The following is a 22994-nucleotide window of genomic DNA, read 5'->3' as shown; positions in this document are numbered from 1 at the left end:
CCATCCAAACTGTCAATCCGCCGTCGTCATACTCGACACGAGAAGAAATGGTGAAGTAGAAGAAAAAAAAAGAAAAAAAAAGAAAAAGTCCTATCCCGGTGCGTCCTACCGCCTGGCCACAACATCGACATGCCCAGGCAGTAATGCACTTTCCCTCCACTGAATACACATTATAAAATATGCGTGTCTCGCTGCCGCAAAAAGGCACTGCGGAGCTTGAAGGTGTGTCGTTGATTTTGTTCGCCTCCGGACGGAATGATGAAGAAAAGAAAAGGAAAAGTCCCCGTCCTCCAACTTCAGGGCACAACTGCAGGAGCTGTGTAATCCATGTGGAAAATGGAAACCAAAAGGTAGATGAAGAAGTTTGTCACGAACCAAAGACAAGAATTCGCTCCCGGCTTCCAGTTACCTCGGAAGACATGGGAAGACACAGTCTCGGATACGCTCGTGACAGAATGGAGAGGGAACTGGGAAATCGAGTAATAGACAAAGGAGCGTTAAAAAAAAAATCAGAAATCAAACACTGGAAATGAGAAAAAACCGTCGTGCGCCGTGAAAAGTCACCAGTGTGTGTGATCACCTCTAAACGCCCATCGAGCCCATATAAAATGATGTTGTTTTATGAATCCCCATCTAGCAATTCAATGCCCCAACTTATGTACTGTTTAAAAGCACATGGTTCTTGGCCTCCGACCATTCTGCCCATCAATTCCCTTGTTCTACATGGCCTGTCCGGGGACGGGCTTGCGGCTTATCGAGCCCGTCTTGGGTCCAGGGCGAGAAATTGGTGAAGCGGGAGTGCTCGCGGAGGGAGCGGGCGAGGATGTGGGTTCGGGCGCCGCGGGGGCTGCAGATTCGGTGGTAGGGGCGGCAACAGGCTCATCAATCGTCGCGAGCGGAGCGGAGATTGGGATCGGCGCAAGAATTGGAGGCGAGGGGCTTGCAACCGGTGCGAGGGTGGGGCTATCAGACACCGCAACAGGAGCCGAAACAGGTGCTGGAGCCGGAATAGGAGCCGGGGCCGGGGCTGGAGCTGGGGCAGGAACAGGAGCGGCAACGGGAGTGGCAACGGGAGTGGCAATGGGGGCAGCGACTGGAGCAGGAATAGGAGCCGAGAGGGGTCCAGGAGCGGGGCTCATGGTCCTAGGGATAGCCGGACTCGCTCGTCCTCCCATACTGTTGGGGGTATTGGGGCGCTGGTTAGGAGGCATGGGCTGATACCGGGGACCGGACGATTGCTGTTGCTGAGGCGGGTAGCTGAGGCCGCTGGGGGTACCAGGGCGGGCCGGAGACTCAGGTCGGATCTGGAGAGGAGCGGGGCTACCATTCTGGGGCGTCATCGGGCGGCCGCTAGGGGTCATGGGACGACCGCTGGGGTTGACGGGGGGTCCGATTCGCTGCTGTCCGTTGGGGCCACCTGGAGCACGAGGCTTAACCGGTCGAGTCGAGAGACAAGTTCGTGGGACTACACCTTGACGGGACCTATCCAATCGAATGCAGAGAGCCTGTGAATTGCTGTTAGGTTCTTTCTTCTATCACGGCTTTGATAGGTTGTGTCGTAAAAGTAGGAAAGGGGGGGGATATCCAACTTACCCAGCCATCGTCATATTCATGAAGGAGTCGAACAAGTTGACCAGCCTTAAGCTCGAGCTCGTCCTCCAAGGTTGGCTTGAAATCGAGCTGGACACGATGAACCATGGAACCGGCGGGGCCACCAGCAGCTGCGATAGCGGCCGCGCTGGAGGAAGCAGGGAATTGCTGGCCAGGAGAGATCGAGCTCACGCTGTATTCAGTACCAACGGGCGAAGGAGGAACACCCTGGAGAGGGGCAGGCGGGCCAAGCGTGAGATCGAGCGGCTTGGGACCGTGACCATGGCCATGGTTGCGCGAGGTCTGGCGCTGCATTCCGCGGACAGCTGTAGCCCCGGCGGCGGCACCAGCAACAGCGGCCGCAGCGATGGGCGCACCGCTCGAAGGGCTGGGAGGCATCGAACCAGGCAGTTCAGCCTGGGGACCGAAGGGATTGGCTGAGCTTTGGCTCTGGCTCGTCATCGGACGCTCCCAACCGCTAACGCCAGGGGATCGGGGTTGCTCGTTCTGACCACGGTTGAAGGGAGCGGCGCCAGCGGCGGCACCACCGGCAACGGGCTTCTCGTTGTAATTTCCATGGGTGACGGGGCTCGAGGCGACGGCGGCCGCAGTAACCGCAGCAGCGGCAGTCGGGGTATAGTTAGCCGAACTAAACGCTCCGTGGAGCTTCTCATCGTCCTCCAAGCTCTGTCGCTCGCCCTTCTTCTTCTTTCGCCTGATCAGGAAAAAGATGAGGCCAGCTAGAACGAGAACACCCGCAATGACACCAATGGCGATGCCGGCCTTGGCTCCCGCGCTCGCATCGTTCGAGTTCGAGTTCGAGGAAGAAGAAGACGAGGACTGGCTTTGCTCGGTGGCGATCGGAAGCTGAGTCGCAACAGAAGTCGGAGTGGTCACGCCTCGGTCCGCGTCGGGGGCGACAATGAGCGAGGTCGGAGTCGATTCGGTCTCTTCCGGCGGAGGGGCCTGCGCCGGTGTCCCCTTGTCCACGATGGTGGTCTCAGCGCGGTCTGGCGTGGGGGTAGGAGTCGGTTTCGAGTCGCCAGGCTTGATTGTAGTGTATCCTGCGATCTCTCCGGTGAAGGTTGGGGCGAGAGTCCTGTACTTGGTTCGGACAACGGTAACGGGAGCTGGAAACTGTTAGAATCTCAGGCCGATCTCGCCACTGCATCTCGGATTCCTTCGACGTTCAGGCCTGCTCACCTTTCTTGGTAGGCGTATCCTCTTCCTCCGCGTCGCTGCCCTTCTGACGGGCAGCCAGCTTGACAGCCTCCATCAGGCGTCGACGCTGTCGAACGTGCTTTAGGTGATCCATCTCGGTTAACGGGAATCGTTTGTTGTTTTTTGTGTTAGACTTCGTCCTGTGAACTATCGTCGAATCGACCTTTATACGACCATTGAGCGGATGAGCAAGCCCACTCTCCCGGTTTCGATATCGTATGGCGGGAAAAGCAATGTCGTCGGTCCGCTCGTGGTGAAACGATATGTAAACAGAAACTTGGAAAGTCCAGCAGCTGTTTGCTGAGAGTTGTTTGCAACTGGGTGCCTAGCAACCAAACAAGAAGATGTCGTGAATGAGGGACGCGGTAGCTGGCTGGGACTTTGATATTGACGTTCGTTCAGTTGTGTCCTGTCACCTCAGAATGCAGAATTAAAGGCAATGGTACACCAGGTCCCCAGGAGATATTGTTGCAAAAAATGGCAAAAATAAAAAAAGAATGGACGAACTGTAACAACAGCGGCGCTGAAAGAGTGTGAGCAGCCGTTGAGTTGCAATTCAAGGGCTCAGATCAGAGACTGTGGAATGTGCCTTGATGAGGGTGAAAGGAGGGTAAAAGAGAACAACGAAGGACTTGAGTGGGCGAGATTGAAAGATGCCAGGCTATACCGCTTCGTAAAGGAGTGCGGAACCCAGGGAGGGATCAGAGCAGGGAAGCTGCTTGTAAGGGGGATGAAGTGGGTTACAGCGGAAAATCTCGAGGTCTGTGATGACTGGGGTCACTCTGCTGAGGTACTCTACAAAGTACAGAGAACTGAGACTGGGGTGAGGATTGGCAAGATTGGCAGTGGCAGTGATAGTATGAGTATTGGCAGTACCTGAAGCTAGCCTGGGTACCTGGATACCAGGGAAATTTGGCTTTGCCCAGCGCAATTTTACACGACAATGCAATGTACTTGGAATCCTTTGACACGAGATGAAGGCATCAACCGACGACTTTTTTCCTTCATTTGGTGGGACCCGAAAATATCAAGGTACATTTCTGTTATGATGTCCTCCCAGCACGTCCAGACGCTGTTGTTCCCCATTCAGGAATATGCATCAATGTACATAAACATTTGGTACCTGCACCCATCCTCCTTTGGAAGGATCAGAGGCCATGACGGGATGAACTGATGGACCTGCAAGGATAACGGGAGTTATTGATCCTCGCGCTGGTGTGATCAAATCAGTGATATTTCTCTGGTTCTCGACCTGGACCATCGCTCCACAGGAAAGACTCAGTTGTGCAAGGTACCTCCATCCAGTCATCAAGATATTGATATCTTCCTTCGTATGGAGTAGACTCTAGCTCGTCATTCGGCCTTGACTATTCTTACCAGGAACATTGACTCGCGAAAATTGTCCAAGTAAGAATCTCAATCCGACAGCACAATAGGGGTTCGCTCTGGGACACAGACAAACCAACACTTGTCGTTCGCCCTCGGCAACGCAAGACAAAGCAAGGCGGAAACAAGAAACAAACAAAACCGGGTTTTTTGTCGCCCCTATTCTGTATTTGTACGGAGTACTAATAATGCACAATTTATCCCTCATGGTATTGATGCTTGTACTGCGTACACCATACCAGACTTATGCGCCTGTGTTGTCTTGCCTTGCCAGCCCCTGGCCCTAGCGCAGGTACAAATGAGTTTCGTCCCAACACACTGTCCTCGTGTCAACTTAGCGCTGAGCCCAAAGCAGACCAGATCGTCGGTCCACCGTGCGAATACCGATGTGTATACACGATAGGTAATGTACCTCTGTACACTGTCTGGTACGCTAATAACGCCCGTTCAGGGACCAACACGCTCCCATTGGACGAGCAGGGTCCTGACCGACATGGGGGATTTGCGCAAACCGCCTTTGGCATGGTCAGGATGGGCCGGCCAAGGATGCGAGGAACATGCGGAGAACCAATAAGATAGACTTGGTGAGAATGATCGACGCGGAATGTTGCTCAGAGCGAACGCTCTTGCTTCCGAAGCTCTCTTGGTTTTCGCAAGAAAACTGGACAGACACCGGACATCTCTCAGAAGACTGATTACTTCGTAGCATTTGTCGTCTTCACCCAAAGAATGGTGTGACTTTGTGGTCCTCAGCTCTCGGTTTACCTGCGAGAATATTGATTCTCGCCCCCAAACTATGAAGTACGTGCTGTATGCCGAGAGACTAAAGCACCGTTATACGAAGCGAGCTAAGAATAGTGGCTTCTTTCCTTAATAAACGTGGGATTAGCGGGTCATCACGAGCTCCGATTTCTCAGACAAGGAATATCAAGTCGACGCATTCAAACACGCAGGATGGGTTCATTCTGCAGCACCTGCCAGGAACGAGGACTGGGGTACTTCGTACTTCTTCGCGTCGACGACTGACCAGCCCCAGAGTTCAGAACCCGGAGGGCCCAGGACAGCCAGGCGCTGGAAACGCAATCATTCCAGTGTTCTCTTGGCTCCGTCCCATCACACAAATTAGCGCCGCCAAGTGCCTGTCACTCTGTAAACCTGGCTTAACTTGTCCAGTCACCAGCGTGTCTGTCCATTGTCCAGTGTCCACTGTCAATTCATCAATGGTCAGTCCGGGTCACCCCAGCCCGCCAAGTCGACTTAATCTCGCCGTCCAATATTTTGAAACAACCCACAAATTTCCCTTGAGCACCCACCTTTTCCCGAAATGAAAGAACGACTGCGGAACCCAGCGACCTTATTAGCGCTTGGCAGTGCTTTTTTCTGTGCCGACAGTCCGATTTTCTGGGAAAGGTGACAGCGCCCAAGTCTTCCTTGGATGTAGACCCAGCCTCTCTATGTACCAGCCACTGAGGCTCGGTGCCTACTCCATACTTGGTAGGTCGACGTCTCATCCTGGTCGAGAACATGGATATCAATCATGATTTTATCCCCGGTCACGAAAGAGCAGATGACGAAGTGAAATGATATGCTACCCTGGTAGTTCTCATAAAAAGAAAAAAAAAAAAAATCGTGGAGAAATCGCTTGACGCGTCTGAACCTCGTCGGCTGGGATTGGAGCAACTCTATTATCGGACGTGGCATTTGATTCCCTCCATGGACGTTTCATGGAAGTTGCAGTGCATCTCTTCGAGGACATATTCCTGAAGGTGCATCCTCGGTAGCCCCAAAAAAGAAGCTCGTTGTTCTGCAGTGCCCTGTTTATAGAATGATGTGTAGGAGGTGGCGGTAAAGAGAAGAGCGCTATCATCCTAACACAAGGATCCTCTCTCAACGACGTCAATCCTTGATACGGATTAATTCTCTCCTTCTATCTCCGAAATCCGAGGCCTCCCACATCCGGCCTCGCCATATTTTGTCTCGGCTTACTAGTCTAGAGGCTACGCCATTCCAAAACTTCCAAGCTCTTGTCTTACTGGAAACGCAAGAGATCCGGAATGCTCCTTAATCATAGACCTAATCTCAGAGGGAATTCCAAACCCCACATCCCGCCACGACGGATGTAACACCATGATCTGGCCCGCGGACCGACAGAAAGACGTCATGACAAGACATTTGCGGATAATTACATCCCAGAACGAAGAACGCATCCTGATCCCACCTCGTATTTGCTCCATCATCCATGGGTCCCGATTGCGGAATGAATGCCACAAGAGCTTTGTGAAGGACTGACAAGAATGGAGGGAGAATTGGGACATCAGCTGCAAGGGTCGGCTCTTCGCGTCAAGCAAGGATGTATCCGTCTCAGCCACAGTCACTTTCATCTTATCATGTCAAGGTCTGTATTACGCTCCATCAATTGTCAATGTCTTCTGTAGTCTACTTTTCTTTCCACGAGAGAGCATTGGGGTCAGGAGCAAAGACGAAGGATGGAGCGTCAAATTCCGAATGCGGTTGATTGAAAGCGAGACTATAAATAATAGCTCTGGTATCATAACTTTTCCGTTTTTCCCTCAAAAACACTATAGATGCCATGTACCATTGAATGGAAGCACCGGATATACTAGTACAGACCAAGAATTCCCCATGCCCCCTCTCTATTTTCCATGCAGAAAGTAGAATTCGTGACAGGCCCACCATCGATTCCCGCCCCGCTGCTAATACCCCTCTCACTGACCCGATCCGTAGCCGTTTTGACCATCCGGCGGACCTTGCCAAGAAGGTTGTTGTTGGTTTTGCTGGTTCTGCGCTGTCATTCTCGATATCAAAGCGAGTAATGCCGGGTTGAGCAGGGCCGGATTAGGTACATTATTTTGAGGGAGGCCAGGAGGAGGGGCATGTTGACCACCCCAAGCACCCGGTTGGACGTTAGGGAAAGGAGGGTTTGGGAATGCCTGCGGCCACGCAGGTGCCTGATAGCCGCCCGACGATAATCCGCCACCTTGGGTGGGTTGTCCTCCGCTAACCACACTCTGCGCCGCCGGGACCTGGAAGTTGAAGCCTCCCCGTTGGTTAAATCCACCGTTGTTTCTTGGAGGCAACGGTTGTTGATCGTGGGAATATGACCTTTGCGAGGGCAAAGAATAGCCCTCCCTAGAACCACCAGAGCCAGGGCCAGATCCACCTCTTCCACGCCCGTAGCCCCTACCTCTGGACTGTCCCCGACCCCTAAAGCCACCGCGCCCACCGCGGCCCCTAAAAGCACCCGGTGGAGGTTCTTCGCCAGAAAAGCCGCCTGACCCGTATCCGGGAGGCCTGGAGAGAGGCTTATATGGACCATCATCATCGCCACCATCGTCATAGTTGAGCCCGCTTGACGAAGCATCATTTGCGACTTCGTTCCTCAGCGGGTGCGGAGCCCGTTGCCCTCCGCGACCTCTGGAGTCACCACCGCCTTGCCTCTCTCTCCGCTTTTTCTTAAGCTGTCGCTTGTACTCTGCTTCCTTTTCGTCGTCGGAGAACTCCATCTCGTCCTCGGCGACTTCTTCATCGTGCAAATTACTGGCATCTGAGCCTTTGAGGTTCTTCAGAGCTTGCGTAAAGACATAATTCGCGTGGTTTGCCGAGTAGAACACCTTGGTTCCTACTTGAAGGCCGGCCTCTGTGATATCTTCGGGGGTGGCAAACCTCACAGTATACAATGGCTCCTGCACCTTTCCGAGGACGTCAGCGAGGGCGCCGATTACAGCACGGTTTTCAGTACATAGAACCGAGCCAGTGTCAATGACTTGGTATTCGCCTGGAGTGAATGCTTTGATGACAATGGTGGTGTCAACGATATGCTCGATAGAGCCGAGCTCTTCGATCTTCATCTCCGGCGTGATCGTAACATCCGGCTTGGGCAATATTTCCTCGGGCAACTCGTTCTTCGTTCGAACCTGCGCTCGGGAGCTCTTATCGCCTCTATCTTCGTCGTCGGACCCCGCCTCGGCCTCCATCAATAACCGAGCAGTCTCCTCGATACTTAGGCCTCTAAATTGTTCATTATCTGAATCTTCATTAGAGGACGAGTCGGAGCTGTCGGATTCTGATGACGACTCGTAAGGCGAAGAGTCAATCTCCCATTCGGGATGCTCTCCGCTCGCCTCCTCCTGTTGATCTTGGCCTTCGCCATTGGTCTGCTGTTCTAGCACAGGGTCTGGGAAAGGACCTAGGCCGCCAATAGCAGCCTCCAGATCATCGGTAATGGACACACCATTGGCAGGAACCTCGTCGACCTTCATGGGGTCTTCCGAGTTCACTGGCGCGCCATTGCCAAGACCACTGGGTGAGTCGTTACCCTGATCGTTAGATAAAAGAGCTTCTTTTCTGTCCCCATTAGGTTGTGTGTTGTTACTAGAAGAGTGCTGATCCAGGTCCATCGATGTTGGTCTAGTTTCCGTTGGCGCTGCGGGTTGCTCCGGTCGTTCCTCTGTATTGACCTCTGACATGGGAACGTCTGATTCTTTCGATATTGTAGGGTTCTCATGTTGGGTTTCGGGCTGATCGGGAGTGTCTTGTTCGGGTTCCGATATTTCTTTGTTATCGAGTGTAGCTGAGGGAATGGTGGTGGTGGTAGCCTCCGCAGGCTTGTCCGAGTCCGTGATGGGAGCAGTTTGAGAAGGCGTGGAGTCGGAGGTCATTGGGGGTAACACGTCATTCGGCGTCGCGAATCCCAACCCGGGGATGTTAAAGGAAGCCATGTTGAGTGGCTATTGCTCGCCAAGGCCGCGTCCTCTTCGTCTGGTCAGGACTTGCGAATCTCTCCTACGGGAGGGACCGACAGTTCGGCGCCAGGCGATAATGAAGAAAGAAGATTTCAATATATATGAAACCGACTAACGGCGTAACAGTATGCTCCCGATATTCCACGGCAAGCATAGGGTATTTCAGAATAAGATAAAAAAAATCCTGGACAATTTACAAAAAATGGATGAAGAATTAAAGATAACGGCGGTGGTGGGGCCGATGAGGTGGTAGCGACAGGAAAAAAAATCGAGGAAAAATTGGGAGGGAAAACATCGGCTGAACCGATAAGATAAAGCTCCCATCCATGACGTCGGCTGCTTCTTTCTCAGTGGCCAGATTCTGAATTCCTTCGATGCATAATAATGTTGAAGACGTTCCAGACACTTAACAATTCCAGCTCATCGCCTCACCAGAGCTTGCGACCAGATACCATTCGATGCCCTCCTCACACTGAGGGCTAATTCATCATAATGTCTTCCCAGCAAACACAAAGGGAGGAATTTGTCCATCCCTCGGCAGGACATGCCCGCAAGAAGTAATTTCTAGCTCCCCCCACCCTGTCTCATCTCACCGAGTGCTTGCTGCAACTGACACATCTAATCCCTACGAGTAGGAAGGTTAGCCCATATGGCATTGAGCCCATAAAGATCTTCTATTGTTTTATGGTTGCGAACCTAGTCGCCGCATTCTTCGCGCCTATCCAGGATTGCGACGAGACATTCAACTACTGGGAGCCGACACATTATCTCTCCCACGGATATGGCCTCCAGACCTGGGAATACTCGCCCGAATTCGCCATTCGAAGCTGGTTATACGTAGGGCTCCATGCGATTATTGGCAACATCCGCCGGCTACTTCCAGGACCCACCAAGGTGCGCACTTCCACTCTCCGTCTTTTCCACATCCAGCCGGGTAGCGAGCTCCAATGTTTTTTGGGAGTGGATGCTAATGTAAAGGTTTGATTTTGCCGCCTTTTAGGTCGCCGAGTTCTACTTCGTCCGATATATCCTCGCCTTCGTATGCGCTCTCTCTCAGACTCTGTTCTTCCGGGCCATCAGTTTGGCGCTAAATCCCCGTGTTGCGATCTTCTATGTTGCGGTACTTATTCTCAGCCCCGGAAATTTCCATGCGAGCACAGCCTTCCTGCCCTCGAGTTTTGCCATGTATGCCATCATGGTCGGATCGGCTGCCTTTATGAATTGGCGCGGAGGTATTAAGACATCGCTTGGTATCTTCTGGTTCGGTGTCGGGGCTATTCTTGGCTGGCCTTTTGCGATGGCTCTGGCGGTCCCCTTCGTCTTGGAAGAGGTACTGTTTGCCGGAGTTAGTGGCGGCCAGCAAATGTTCGAGTCTGGCCTCCGTCTCTTCCGTGGTGCGGTTGCCTGTCTATTGCTCATTGTAGGTTGCATTTTGTCGTTTCCACGACCAAAGTCGCTTGGAATTTGCCTACTGACTTTTAGCCATAGGCTGGAGATACACTCATCAATACCTTCTTCTATAGAAAGATCGAAATTATCCCATGGAACATTGTCAATTACAACATCTTTTCTAAATCGGGCGGACCAGGTCTCTACGGAACCGAACCGTGGACGTTTTACTTCAAGAACCTAACTCTCAACTTCAACATCTGGTTCATTCTCTCTCTTCTAGCACTTCCTCTGTTCATCTTGCAGAGGCTTCTTGCCGATCGGAAAGTAGGCTCGGCTTTCGGCCTCCGTACTTTCGTGTTCGTCATGCCATTTTACCTATGGTTGGGCATTTTCACCTCTCAGCCCCACAAGGAGGAACGTTTCATGTATCCGGCGTATCCCTTCCTCGCACTTAACGCAGCCATATCGATCCACATTCTCCTGACGACTATCGGTACGCAAGACCCCAAGTCCTTGGTGGCCAAAATTCCTGCCAAACTTAGGCTGCTCGTGGTCAGTGCAGTTTTCCTCATCGCTGCCACCCTTGGCCTTGCGCGCATTTATGGCATTTACTCGGCCTATTCGGCCCCGCTGAAGCTCTACGAGCCTCTTGGCGCCGGTGTAAGGGGAGAAGAAGGCATTGGCGGCAGGGGCGATCTCGTCTGTTTCGGTAAGGAGTGGTATCGATTCCCTTCGTCGTACTTCCTGCCTCGAGGCATGCATGCCAAGTTTATCCGATCCGAGTTCCGAGGCCTCCTTCCGGGAGAGTTCTCGGAGGCCGATATTGGCTTTGGCTTCTGGAGCGGAACGTGGCTGCCTCCCAACGGCCTTAACGACAGGAATGAGGAGGATCCTGGAAAGTACGTGGATATCCGGGCTTGTAACTTCCTCGTTGACACTCAGAACCCCCTGCACGAGGGCGAGCTGCCCCCTAATGAGCCGGACTACGTCGCGGACAAGGAGAGCTGGGAAGTAGTCAAGTGTGTTCCGTTCCTCGACGCAGCGCGCACGCACCCCATCTCCAGGATGCTGTGGGTCCCCGATTCGGAGTTGGTGCCAGAGGAGTTCCGGAGGAAGTGGGGTAACCACTGCCTGCTGAAGAGAAAGTAGTTGGTGTTCTTGAAGTCGTGTGGTGTAAGAGCGGGCCACCCAACTTCGTTCGGGTCGACAGATGGGGGTGTACATGTACATGTACTTTTGTATATAAGAGTGCCGAGAATTGGCTGTAGATGGAGTGGTAGATGCCGCCATGGCACTAAATGTCGATATAGGTATGAATGTTACGTTTCGTTAATCATCCGAGCGGCATGTGTAGCCATCTATGTGGGTAAGGGTCGAAAGAATCAACGATCCAAACCCACACCGGACGAGTTCCAGACGCAGGCCGAGAGAAGAGCAGGGCGACATTCCTAGAAGCCCCGACAAACGCACCTCGTCCACAGCCGTACCACTTTGGCAGCTCTGCTTAGTCGGTGTTTGGTTGTAAGACGGGCCAGATAGGCGAGCGAAGGATCCGAGCCGAAGCCTCAACTGCCAAACCTACCTATCTTTAACTTAGACGGGCGGCACACGATGACATGGGTCTTAGGGGCTGCAGACCCCAGATTCCCATCATCTGGGGCGTTGTCGCGAGTACGAATAGTAAACATTGACACACTGATCGATATGATAAGATTTAACGATGGCTATGTACTTTTCTTTTCCTTTGTTAGTATCTACAGTCATTTACGATTCTTCCGCGCCGCCAAGGAAGGATCCAGACGCCGAAGATAGGAAACACAAGGCTTCGCTCCGTTATGCCGTTGTCTCTCAATCTAATCAGTAGTGGCGCCATTGTAGTAGTGTATCTTTCACCAAGTCAGTCCTCTATAATTCTCTAAAACACAAAATGGCGAAAAGGAAAAAGGAGGGAGTCCGAAACTTACTGTATGGTCGCTGCATCCAGCGGGCGTATTATACGCATATGCCCCAGTATTAATGAACAGCTCATTCTTCTCACACGCCAGCCAAGCCGCCAAATTCTCCCTCTTCACATCCGGAGCCGACCAAGTGACAGCATCGCCACTAAACTCAAACTTTCCAAACTCGTTCTCCGTCGTGTTAAACCACGTAGCGAGTTTCCTCTGGGTGAGATCATCGGGCTTCTCGACGTGCAGGTAAAGTTTCTCCTCGCTGCCGCCGCTGATGAGTTGGCCGTCGACAATGTTATACTGTCCCGCGGATCCCTTGGGTCCTAGGATGGCGGTGCCGGGCTCGTTTTGGGGGTTGGTCTGGAGGTAATCGTGGAAATGCGGGGCGGTGACGGCGCGGATCCAGAGCTGCCCGTCTTTCAGCTGCGTTGGAGTCGGGGTGCCGGCCTCTTCGGGAGCCGGGGCGGGTAGGGGTTCGCGTTTCTGCGCCGGGGGGGCTTGGGCGGGTTCTTCGTGGCGTCGCTTGGGCACGATAGGGGTGTCGGGGATGAGGGTGATGGTGCGAGCTTCTGTGACGGGGGGCGGGGTGGGCTCGGGTGTGACGAAGGTGATGTAGGTTGTTACTACGGTGGGGGCGACTGTTTCCTCCGCGATGACGGTGATGGTGACGACGGTTTGGAAACTGGTGGTTTGGAGGGGGGCGTCGGGGGCATTGGCGATGGCGGTATCGTCGGGGCTACCCGGGACTGGGACGCACTGCGAGTACCAGCGGCTATATGGAGCGGGCAGTTAGTCTTGAGCTTGACGAAGAGACTTCTTTTGTCGGGGATTTTCCTTTCGCTTCCTTACTTTCCGGCCGTGCAGTGATACGTCCCGGGGCAAACTCTCGGGCCGTCGTAATCTTCACCACCGCCTTTGATGGAGGGTGTCAGTCGTCATCTCAATTGGGGTTGCTGAAGCCGACATCAGCCACACTTACATTGACCCCATTTGCTCTGAACTTGAGCGGAAGCTCCGAGAGCAAGCAATAGAGTAGAGAAAAGAGCTGTACGAGCCATTTTGTGCGAGTCTAGTTCGAGGGAGATGTGGACCGAGACAGGTCTTCCCAGCGGCGATCGCACGGAGGCCACTCACTTTGTTGACAACCGGACGGGGAGGAGGGCAAGAATGAGGAGACACACAGGACGAGCAGAGTAGACTCCATTTCCCATTTTCTCGACTATGTCGCTGGTTATATTCGTGTAGCCGGGTCTTGACCTATATCGAGTGCTCTGGACAATATCACTATCAACTCGTGGTCAGCTGAGTGGATTGCTCGACTCATGCCTTAATATCTCAACTTTATTCCTCATATTCTTGTCTTCTCTTCAGATTGCCAAAACCAAAGCAGGAAAGGCATGACTCTCCGTTGAGCTACGATTTCTATTAATCTCAACTAAGGGTTTTGAGAGTGCCGTGATGCTAAATGGGGACTCTATATCCGGAGCCGGTTTTATCCCAGCCTATGGACGGATCTCCTATTTAGTGTCCCGGGGAAAAAAACAGCATGGATACCTTTGTATAGTAATGAACTTATACCCTGAGCCTGGATCAAGCCAGTCCTTATAGATCTGCCTATCGACCCTGCTCCAGGTACCTCCCTTCTTCTACTATGGGTTGCCCGACCCGTTCCTTCTCCGCCCTATCCTGAATACTGTGAGCCAGTTTCCTCTATGTTAGGAGCAGAGAAGTAGTCCTTGGAGCAAACCGAGTAATGCCCGTGTTAGTTATTACATCGAGGAGAACAAGTGTTCTTGACTTGAATTGAAGGCGGCGGGCGCATGGTGAGTTAGACCTCCAAGGCGCTCTCAGACTTGCGCGCTTTCATTTTCTGCCTCTTGGGTCGATGAGGAATCAATGCTAGCTACGAGGTATTATCTGATATCCGCATTTCTTCAATCTCTAGGGAGTGAATCAATAGTCTTGTATTTGTGACGTGGCGATATGTATGTCATGAGATGGTGAGGAATACGTTCATATCTGCGGCTGCTATTAATCACTTATATTGATTGCCCTTACCTACACTCGGAACTCATCAACACGACTCTTGTAGAGGAGGCACCCTCTCTGTATTCAACTCTCTCGGCAGGCCATCTTTTGGCAAATAAACAGATCATTGAGATCAAGAGTGGAACTATTCAATCTAGGCCTCGAATATCTAGCCATGGGCCTGGGATACGTGCTAAATAAATCCTTCAGCTTTCACAGAGTTCGACAAACCGGGTTTCTCGGACTTCCAGGCCTGTACCAACGAGCGCTTTTGAAAACGGCTGTATCTATCATAAGCGAGCGCCGTCGGAGAATAGAGCGTCGTCCGAAAATCTCGACGGCTCTTCCCCTGCTTACTTGCCTGGCGTCCGCGTCGCAATGTGTAAGCTGCTTCTGACTGCTGCCCGTCCCGTCTGTAGGCTAGGTGCTCTTTTCTTCTTCGAGAAGAGCGGCTCGAGTAAAAGAAACACGCCAATAACTTGAGGAGTAGAAGCCACCTAGGTTGTCCCTAGGAGAAGAGCTTAAAGTAAAAGGATTTTAGGGAGAGACAGAGGGAAGAGGAGAAGGCTTCTCGCAAAATGGCCAGGATTGAACAGGGAGATGTGAGTATAAATGTATTCTCAAAATACATCAAATTAGAATGCGAAAAGAGACCTCTTTCCGAAATGGTATACAACGGATTATGACCCAATATCCAAAGTTTCCCCTATAACCAGGGCCTATTACTTCCTGCTATCAATGTTCTCTGTTAGGAATGGCGAGAGATGCCGCCCATCTCCAAACGAGGCGCCCTCACAGACAAATCTCGACGCCTTTATTATCACCCCCATATCCCTTATCGGCTGAGGCAAGGTACACCTCACCACCGTTCCCAGAACCGCACTGCGATACGAGGCCCAGCATGGCATCCTCGTACTCTGATCTCGAGCAGCGGTTCTCCCTGTCAAAGTTGCAGAAATAGGCGATGGAGTTCCCGGTAGTGTAGACGACGGCCATGTTGGGTCTATAAGTCTCGCCCCTGTCGCATTCGCTCTGAAGATTCTCCTTGGCCACCTGGAAGTCGTTGATTTGGATCCGGCCCGTGTTGCCGCACTTGGCCTGCCATTGTTGGGTCTGGCGCTTCTCGAGGAGGCTTGCCCTCATGATCCGAGAGTGTCGGGCTTCTACTCGGACGGGATCGGAGACGGCGGCGCCGTTAGAGTCGAAGGGGATAGTGTAGAGACCATCGGGTAGGTCGGCGGGGATGAGGAGCGCCTGGGTAGCGGTGACTTGCAAGAGGGCAATGACACCGATAAGAAGCTTGCGGACCATGGCTGTTGCCTTGGAAGAAGAAAGAGGTAGAGTGTAGGTTGTCGAGATGGTCAAGACCGAGTATGCACTTAGGGTAGTTTATAGGAGAGGCCGACTAATACTGTTTGTAAGCCGACCAGAAGATGCAAAGATGGATGAACCACGACCGCCATGGAGCTGGCTGGCTTTTTAAGCTGCACCGTCACTGATCAACTGCTGCTGTGTGTATGTAAGTGGTTTCGCGAACTTGACAAGTTATGAACTGCCAGCCATTCTACGCGGATAATATTCAAGGTGTAGCAGAGTCCGGTTTCTGTATGCACGGCCGCGCACTTAATCCATATTGCGAGGTGCTATTTTAAGGAGGGTAGGTGTGCAAGCTCGTGAGGTGTTGTTGCCCACCCGAACGGATCAGGGCCAATTTCGAGCTAGTCCATTCGCTCCGGTTCCTAGTACAGCCGATTCACCCGGCCGACAGCTCCCCATCATGGGCTCTCTTGGTCACTGGGTATGGGCTGTTGCGGGAGGGATGGTATGGGTGTCTGGGCGTAGTGGCAAGCGAAAAACGAGGGGGACTCGGACGGAAAGTGAGCCCGAAGCCCGCGTATGTTGGGGGTTGGTGCCATCCACACACAAACTTTTAAAGGCACAACCATGAAGCTATCGTATTCCGACTCGCTTGTTTGCTGAGCCGTCTTCAAGAGAGAGTGCTTACTATTTGGTAGCAGCAGCGGCACCCGCGGGATAGAAAGCTTCCGGCTGAAATGCTCCGGATATAGGGCGCCGGAGCCCCACTCGGGAGTGCAGATGCTTCATTGCCTGGGATGCCCAACGTCCTGGGACCTGGATACTAGGGATTGGAAGAATGACGTGTGAGGTAAACGGCAACGCCCATGACTACTATTATTCATCATTGACTAATGGAGACTGATCGTGGTGGATGGGATGGGATGGGATGGGAGTCTGCCAGCGGCCTGATAGCAAAAACTATACGAACCATCCCATCCCATCTTGGGGGAGAAAACCTGCTCGAGTGAGGCATCACTTCTTGGACCGGACCTAGACGACCGGCAGTTAGAGGGAAGCCAAGCCCGTCTGTGACTAAGACACTTGAGAAGTGCATTTTTGAGATGGCTCTAAGTGCCTTCCCATGTATTCGGGATACTGTAGTTGTTTGTCGATGGATACCAACTGACTCATTTATATTGCTGATCTCGACCGGAATTAGCTTGAGTGCTCGGTGCCTGTCGTCAATCATTCCGCCGATCTAGGTTTGCGTGAATGGAGTTGGAATGTGAACTGCCAAAATAACCTTAATTCCACCAAAGACCCATCATTGGTTATGTTCCAGGAACCAGGGGCTGACGGCTCACTATTCGTCAGTAATACATCGTAGCCCCCTTGAAGGCGATGCGAGTATGGCGAGATGGAGGGTGATGGTGTGTCGGGGTGTGTTTAGATCAATAACAAGAGTACGATTTCCTCACGCAATGTAACCCGACTATGCAAAGCCGACTGCAGATATCTCCAATCGCATGACCACCTCCGGAATGAGACAAAAGACCAGACCATTGGTGCATCCACTGGATGCGATGTGTGTTGATCCGGAAGAGGGTACTCGACCGTAACTCCGCCTCAGACGGTTCAATAGTGTGATGTGGGCCGGATTGGGAGGTTTCTTCCAGTTTCCATCTGGGTTTGTAGATGGAAGGAGGGTGAAGCTGATGGATACAATGACTCCTTCCGGCCGGTGGCTCAACCCAAACGAGATAACGGAGAGTTTGATACTTGATATTCAGGCTCCGGGAAGGGACACTGTTGGAGTCGAAATTATACTTGGAGTAGACTCCGTACAATCCTCGAACATGAGAGGAGAACATGGTGTACATTGATTGTACTTGTGATCTGCCACAACTTCCTCACATCAAAATGTCGGGTAATATATCGAGGAGGTGCGCCCGGTTCTGCTGATTCACATGATCTCGATGTTAACGTCAACTTTGACCATCAAATGAAGTCTTGATAAGAGCTCTCTTGCTATTGTTACAGTCCTCGATTATTTTTGTCCTCTAATAAGTTACATTGATTCGATCAGTACAAGTACAATGTGACCGACAGTCACCCATCTTATGCCTTCTATCCCTGTACTCCTTAACAAATGCGCAGTTGAGGCCGTTTCGTAAAGTGTCTGTCCAGCTGGGGAAAAATATAGCTGGCCCTCGCCTAGCTCTTCCTTCCATTGCCAACCATCTCCAAAACGGAAATCGGAAGGGTGTCGGAATGGAGTCCAGGAAGGGCGATAGACGACTTGTGCTCTTTTTTTTTCAACGAAAACCTCCGAAGATGCAGTTTTGGATGCCACACATGCCCCTCTCTAGACCGCGTCTATCTGACTTACAAAGCATAAACAAAGGAAAGGGGGAAAAGATCGCGTCAGCCGTAGCTTGTGTATGTACTTGAAGTTGTCTCAGTCGGTCGAAGGTCAAGAAACCGCCGCGATTATGTCGATTTTTTCTCGTCATTCGCCTCGTTGGTCTTTTCGACCTTTTTCTCGGAATCGCCGGATTTCTCACCGGCCGCCTCCTCCGGCTTGGATTCCGCCTTGGATTCCGCCTTCTTCTTCCCGCTGCTCTCCTTATACCTGTCCAGCTTCTCTCCCACGTAGCGCATTGTCCTGCTGAATCCGGCCGTGACGAGACCCTTTGCGCTCTGTGTCGTGCTGGGCCACGATATCGTCTTCTTGATCGCCTTTCGCACCATATCCTGCAGATCGTGCGAGCTGTCCTCCGCAATACGCATTTCGAATGGTCCGCCCTGACGCCTCTTGAAGCCATTTGCGTCCTCGTCCGCCGACTCCTCCATCAACTTGTTGAACTCTGAGCGCGTCATGCGGAACTTGCCCTGGTAGAGGAAGTACAGGCGCTGGCGGAACGCGGATGGCAGACGGCGCACCATGTTGGCGCGCTTGACGAGATCCATGTCCTGCATCAACATGTGATTCCTAGAGCTCTCGAGCCACTCGTCACTGCCGAGGGCGATCTCATCGATGTAGTGAATATTGGGCAATTTGTCGATGAGCGGCGCATATAGGCGACGGAAATTGACAAGGTTGTTCGTCACGATGTTGTTGACCTTGTTTCGGTTCTCAGTCGGCAGGGCCATGCGAGGATCGCCGAGGTAGCTGATGGCGGCAATGGTGCTGAAGAGGTCGAATTCGGAAAATACTTCGGGGAGCATGAGGAGGGCGGTTCGGACGGCGCCGACGAGGTTCTGCTGGTTGGCGATTCGCACGGCGGCGTTATCGCGGAGAATTTTGACCGGCTTGTGAAGCCGGCCGGCGAGATAGAGAGTGTCCCAGTTGGCAAGGTCATGGCAGAGGTTGTTGATGCTTGTCACGCCGTACTTAATCAGCATACCGTTGACAACCACGTAGGGGTTGAAGTATACACCGGCGCCGAACTTTTCCTGCACCGCGGCCACGGCGCCCGAGCCGAGCGAGGCGATTCCCGAGTAGTGATCGCGGTGCTGTTTCATATTGAGCCAATGCCAATGCTCAGTGTGGGAAACGCCGAAGATGAAGTCGATCATCTTGGGATTTCCCTTCTGGGTGAGCCGGAGCGCCTCAGGCGGCTTGGGATGGACGGCGCGGAACTCGGCATCGGTAATGCTGCGCTCGTTGTTGCCTTGCGGAAAGACGCCCGAGCCGTAGGCGAAGCAGAACATGATGGGTGCGCGGAACTCGCGGAGGAGGTGGGTAAAGGCAGTCCTGAGCTCGGTATTGATCAGCATGTGCTGGTTCACGCCGAACGTCCTTGACGGTAGGTCCTTGAAGCCTGCGACATCTGTATATTTGTAGTCCTCCCAGTCTTTGACGGTGCTATCGTCTAAGAAAGTCGGGGAATGGCTCGTCGTCGATGATGCAGTACTGGGCCGAGAGGTTTCGGAGTGGGAGGAGGAACCACTAGAGAAGGATGAGGAGGAAGACGACGATAATGATGAGGGTGAGGGCGCGTCGGAGCCGTAATGGCTACGGGAGGATTCAGCCGCGGATTGCGCATCTTTGCTCTTGCTGTTTTGCGAATCCGAAGTCAAGTGTCGTCGCTGGAGGTGGCTGTATCGGTAGGCTAGGGTCGTTCGAGGGGATGCTGAGCAAGGGGTTCGGAGGAGGAGAATCAGGTGGGCAGGAGAGACTCGAGCAGCGGACTGGGAGAGTAGTTAGTAGCTATTGCAAAGGGGTGCCGAGGTCCCTGTTCGACATTGGCTATTGCGCGACGTACTGCAACCCGTAGAGACGCCATCGCGGCGATGTGGTTTGGGGGGAGTCTATGATTCTTCCTCAAGAACCGGCTATTGCGACGGAACGTGCTCCGGTAGTAGTGGACGTAGCTTTCTAGATCAATGGCAACCGAGCCTCTGGACGCGGGTGATCTGGCGCAGATATAGCGAGGGACCTCTTCAGAAACGTGTCGAGAGTCTCATGGAAGAGGAAGAAAAGCAATGCAAAGCAAAGCCAAGGTGGACAGATGACTGAAGAGGCGTCTGTCCGCCCTAGTCTGGCGGCCTGCTTAGTCGTCCAGAAGAGCAGAACTCCAGGACTCTAGACATGCGCTGGGATTGTCGAGGAGGTGGGCGTCGGATGTTGATGGTGGAGGGGAATTTTTAGTGGAGTTGCTTGTGCTCTTTCTCGAGGAGCTTTTTCGGAGAATAGCTGGTTGTGGTTAATGCCGGATGCCGGATGCTGGGTTGGGCTGGCATCAATCAATTGATCTAAAAGTATTAAGATTACAAGTGAATCAATCCATCAGGACATAGAGATTGGTTTGTAAAGTGTCAATGAGAGGTTTATAGTATAGTTACAGCTCTAGTTCATACACATTGTATTTCTTAATTATTTTGATCAATCCTAATATTAATCCGGGTATGATCATGAGAAGTTGTTAGTTCATGTCTAGCTGCCAGGTTTTATCACGTGCTCTAAACAAGACAGACAAGCAGCGCTGCCAACTCGTCAGTAGAGAGGGATGGAAAGGGGTCAATTGATGATATTGAGGACTTGGTGTTTTTACTGCTTATGGAAGCCCTTATTACTTATACGAAGGTACTTTAGTTAGCTTTTTTGTGAACATTTTTGGTGATGGTACTTTGTAAGTAACATTGATCTAGAAAATCATGCTAGAGAATCACAGCTTGGAAGGAGCAATCCAGGAACATGCTCCTCTATCTGAAGCTTAGAAAATGTTAGAAATCAACCACCGTCACGAAATTTCCAAACCATGAAGACGAAGGATATAATTTCGAATCTTGTTTCTTTTGAACCTGGATACAATGGACAAACCTACTTCGTGAAACGCCTCTCTCTATATATTGCCCACCGCCTGATATCCCAGGGGTCTACCCTCGTATGGCGCTAAGTATACGCGTATCTGGCTCCTAGACAAGCTTGGTGCACTCCACACCATCTGGCAGACCGAGCTACAAGTGTTCGCAAGGGATGATGATATGTGTGAGTACTACAAGAGAGGCTCGTGGTATATCAGGGGCTATTACCAGGCTGTCTTTGATAGTAGTGTGTTGGTGTGTAGAGCAGCTGGCATTCCGTAGTGTCACACTGCGGAAAACCACCACTGCAAGGGAAGCTCGACGGGCCACACAGCCAGACCTCACTTACACATATAAGTGGAGGATGGTTCCCGCGATAATGAACGAGGACTTAGAGTTGACGGTTCAGCATGTGTTGGGGGAAGTGTGAGCGACTGCAAGCCATCAGTCGTTCTGTCTTGTGAGATCCATTGTTTTATCTTTCTTCTCAATATCAGTTCTTTTATTTCTACTTTTCCTCTACTCCTTCTGCTAGTGAAGTTAGGCGAGGCAGATTCCCACTGATCGTTGATTTTCCGACATCCTACGAAGACCATTACGGCCACCCATTTCTCGAAGTTGTGCCGTTTCCGGTCTGCGCTCCTAATATCCCTGGGCAGGCGTAGTCACCTTCAACTTTAGGTTGTGTTTCTCGGCTCCGACAAAGCAGTATCTTTAAGGATTTTCCTGAGGGTGACCTAAGGAGAAATAAACCTCGCAGATTCCATGTACCTTGAAAAAGATGTGTGAGTGGCAATCCTTTTTGACCCTGATTTACCTACCTAGGCCTAGTTCCCCGTCGCTTGCCTGTTTTCCAGCCATGTAATGTAATCAAAGTCCCTCCCATTCCGATACTCAACCTGGCCGGCAGCCCTGGCCGCCGTGGCCGTCGCCTCATACGCCGCCCTCTGCCCCTCGGTCAAGGCATCCCATCTTCGAAGTATTTCCTGCCACTCCACCCCGTCCCCTTGCCCATGGCGAAACACCATGAGTCCCGTGACATAATCTGGCCGGCGCGGGAGCCCGGGCCGTCTATCGGTTCCAAAAGGGTACCTCGGGTCGTTCGCACGGTCCGCCACCGGGCGTAGGTGCCGCGACACCCACTCCTCCATCCTGGGAAGTGTACCTTGGGCCTTGGCTGTCTCATACGCAGCCCAGGCCTCGCGACGAAGCGTCTCGGATCGAGCCCGATATGCTTCCCTTTGGTCTTCGGGGAGCCTAAACCAACCCGGTTCGGCGTCCCAGCCAGAGAGGTTTGTATCACTCATGAAGAGATGGAGAGGACCAGCCGGCGCGGCGGTAGGTGGCCAGGGGCCGGATCCGATGCGGTCAGTACGCGATAGTTGCGGCGGAGGTACCACGGGTTGCAATGCCTGGAAACTCACCCGCATCCTCGTCCCGATCCTTTCTGACCAGTGCGTCATAGCCTGATGAAAGACGGCGAAATCCATTTCCAGCCGCTTATGTAGCAACCCCTTGGCCTTCCCGACCCCCGGCTCGCCGAAAGCCGTCCAACTTTGTCCCCCTCGAAAATTCGCGTGGTCAAAGAAGCCCAGCGCCAGTAGGTCAATCTCGTTATCGTTTAGCATGGCCCCGAGCTGGCCTCGGTCTACCGCATCCCTGCCCTTGGCATACAGCTCCATGGGCGTGCTGAGAGTCCCACCAGTGGTGCTTTGGATGTTGGCGCGAGCCACATCCGGCGGTGCCCAGAGGAGGACCTTGTGCAGTTCCTCGGTGGCGAGAGACTCAGGATAGGCGAGCGCCTTGCCTGCGAGGCCGCAGCGGCTGAGGAGGAGTTGGCGTTCCTCCTGTGTCAGCTGGTCTTGGTGGCTTTCGGCTTTCGCGTACAGGGCCTCCGGGACGTCGTCATTGGCATTGGAGCTAGCCCACTGCTGGTTGCGTCGCTGGATGGAGCGCTGGATGGTCGCGAGCATAGCAGCCTCAGCACGCCCCATGGCCTCACGACCTTCCTCTGTGTCGGAATCGACATCGACGTCAGGCCAGTCTTCCTCCCTAG

The 22994-nt window shown here is 52.6% G+C and overlaps 4 protein-coding genes and 3 pseudogenes across 4 annotated transcripts; 1 reads left to right on the top strand and 6 right to left on the bottom strand.

Annotated features, from left to right (window-relative positions):
- Positions 1-719: 719 nt before the first annotated feature.
- Positions 720-2905, bottom strand: SAPIO_CDS8440 (uncharacterized protein; the record flags this gene model as incomplete). The annotated part of the gene is made up of 3 exons (XM_016790068.1): positions 720-1505; positions 1594-2720; positions 2794-2905. The coding sequence occupies 3 exons, from the start codon at positions 2903-2905 to the stop codon at positions 720-722; spliced, it is 2025 nt and encodes a 674-aa protein (XP_016640331.1).
- A 4018-nt stretch (positions 2906-6923) lies between these two features.
- Positions 6924-8936, bottom strand: SAPIO_CDS8439 (annotated as a pseudogene; the record flags this gene model as incomplete).
- A 516-nt stretch (positions 8937-9452) lies between these two features.
- SAPIO_CDS8438 (Uncharacterized protein) lies at positions 9453-11501 on the top strand (the record flags this gene model as incomplete). The annotated part of the gene is made up of 4 exons (XM_016790067.1): positions 9453-9517; positions 9596-9854; positions 9961-10380; positions 10449-11501. The coding sequence occupies 4 exons, from the start codon at positions 9453-9455 to the stop codon at positions 11499-11501; spliced, it is 1797 nt and encodes a 598-aa protein (XP_016640330.1).
- A 704-nt stretch (positions 11502-12205) lies between these two features.
- Positions 12206-13359, bottom strand: SAPIO_CDS8437 (Cellulase; the record flags this gene model as incomplete). The annotated part of the gene is made up of 4 exons (XM_016790066.1): positions 12206-12238; positions 12317-13073; positions 13151-13214; positions 13281-13359. 4 exons carry the CDS (start codon positions 13357-13359, stop codon positions 12206-12208), a joined length of 933 nt encoding a protein of 310 aa, XP_016640329.1.
- A 1762-nt stretch (positions 13360-15121) lies between these two features.
- Positions 15122-15640, bottom strand: SAPIO_CDS8436 (annotated as a pseudogene; the record flags this gene model as incomplete).
- A 2478-nt stretch (positions 15641-18118) lies between these two features.
- SAPIO_CDS8435 (uncharacterized protein) lies at positions 18119-19917 on the bottom strand (the record flags this gene model as incomplete). Its single annotated transcript, XM_016790065.1, has 2 exons — positions 18119-19822; positions 19897-19917. 2 exons carry the CDS (start codon positions 19915-19917, stop codon positions 18119-18121), a joined length of 1725 nt encoding a protein of 574 aa, XP_016640328.1.
- A 1848-nt stretch (positions 19918-21765) lies between these two features.
- Positions 21766-22932, bottom strand: SAPIO_CDS8434 (annotated as a pseudogene; the record flags this gene model as incomplete).
- Positions 22933-22994: the final 62 nt, after the last annotated feature.

The sequence above is a fragment of the Scedosporium apiospermum genome, assembly GCF_000732125.1.
Source record: "Scedosporium apiospermum strain IHEM 14462 chromosome Unknown SEQ_SAPIO_0121, whole genome shotgun sequence".
Classification (NCBI taxonomy): domain Eukaryota; kingdom Fungi; phylum Ascomycota; class Sordariomycetes; order Microascales; family Microascaceae; genus Scedosporium; species Scedosporium apiospermum.
This window is presented reverse-complemented; position numbering and strand designations above follow the sequence as displayed.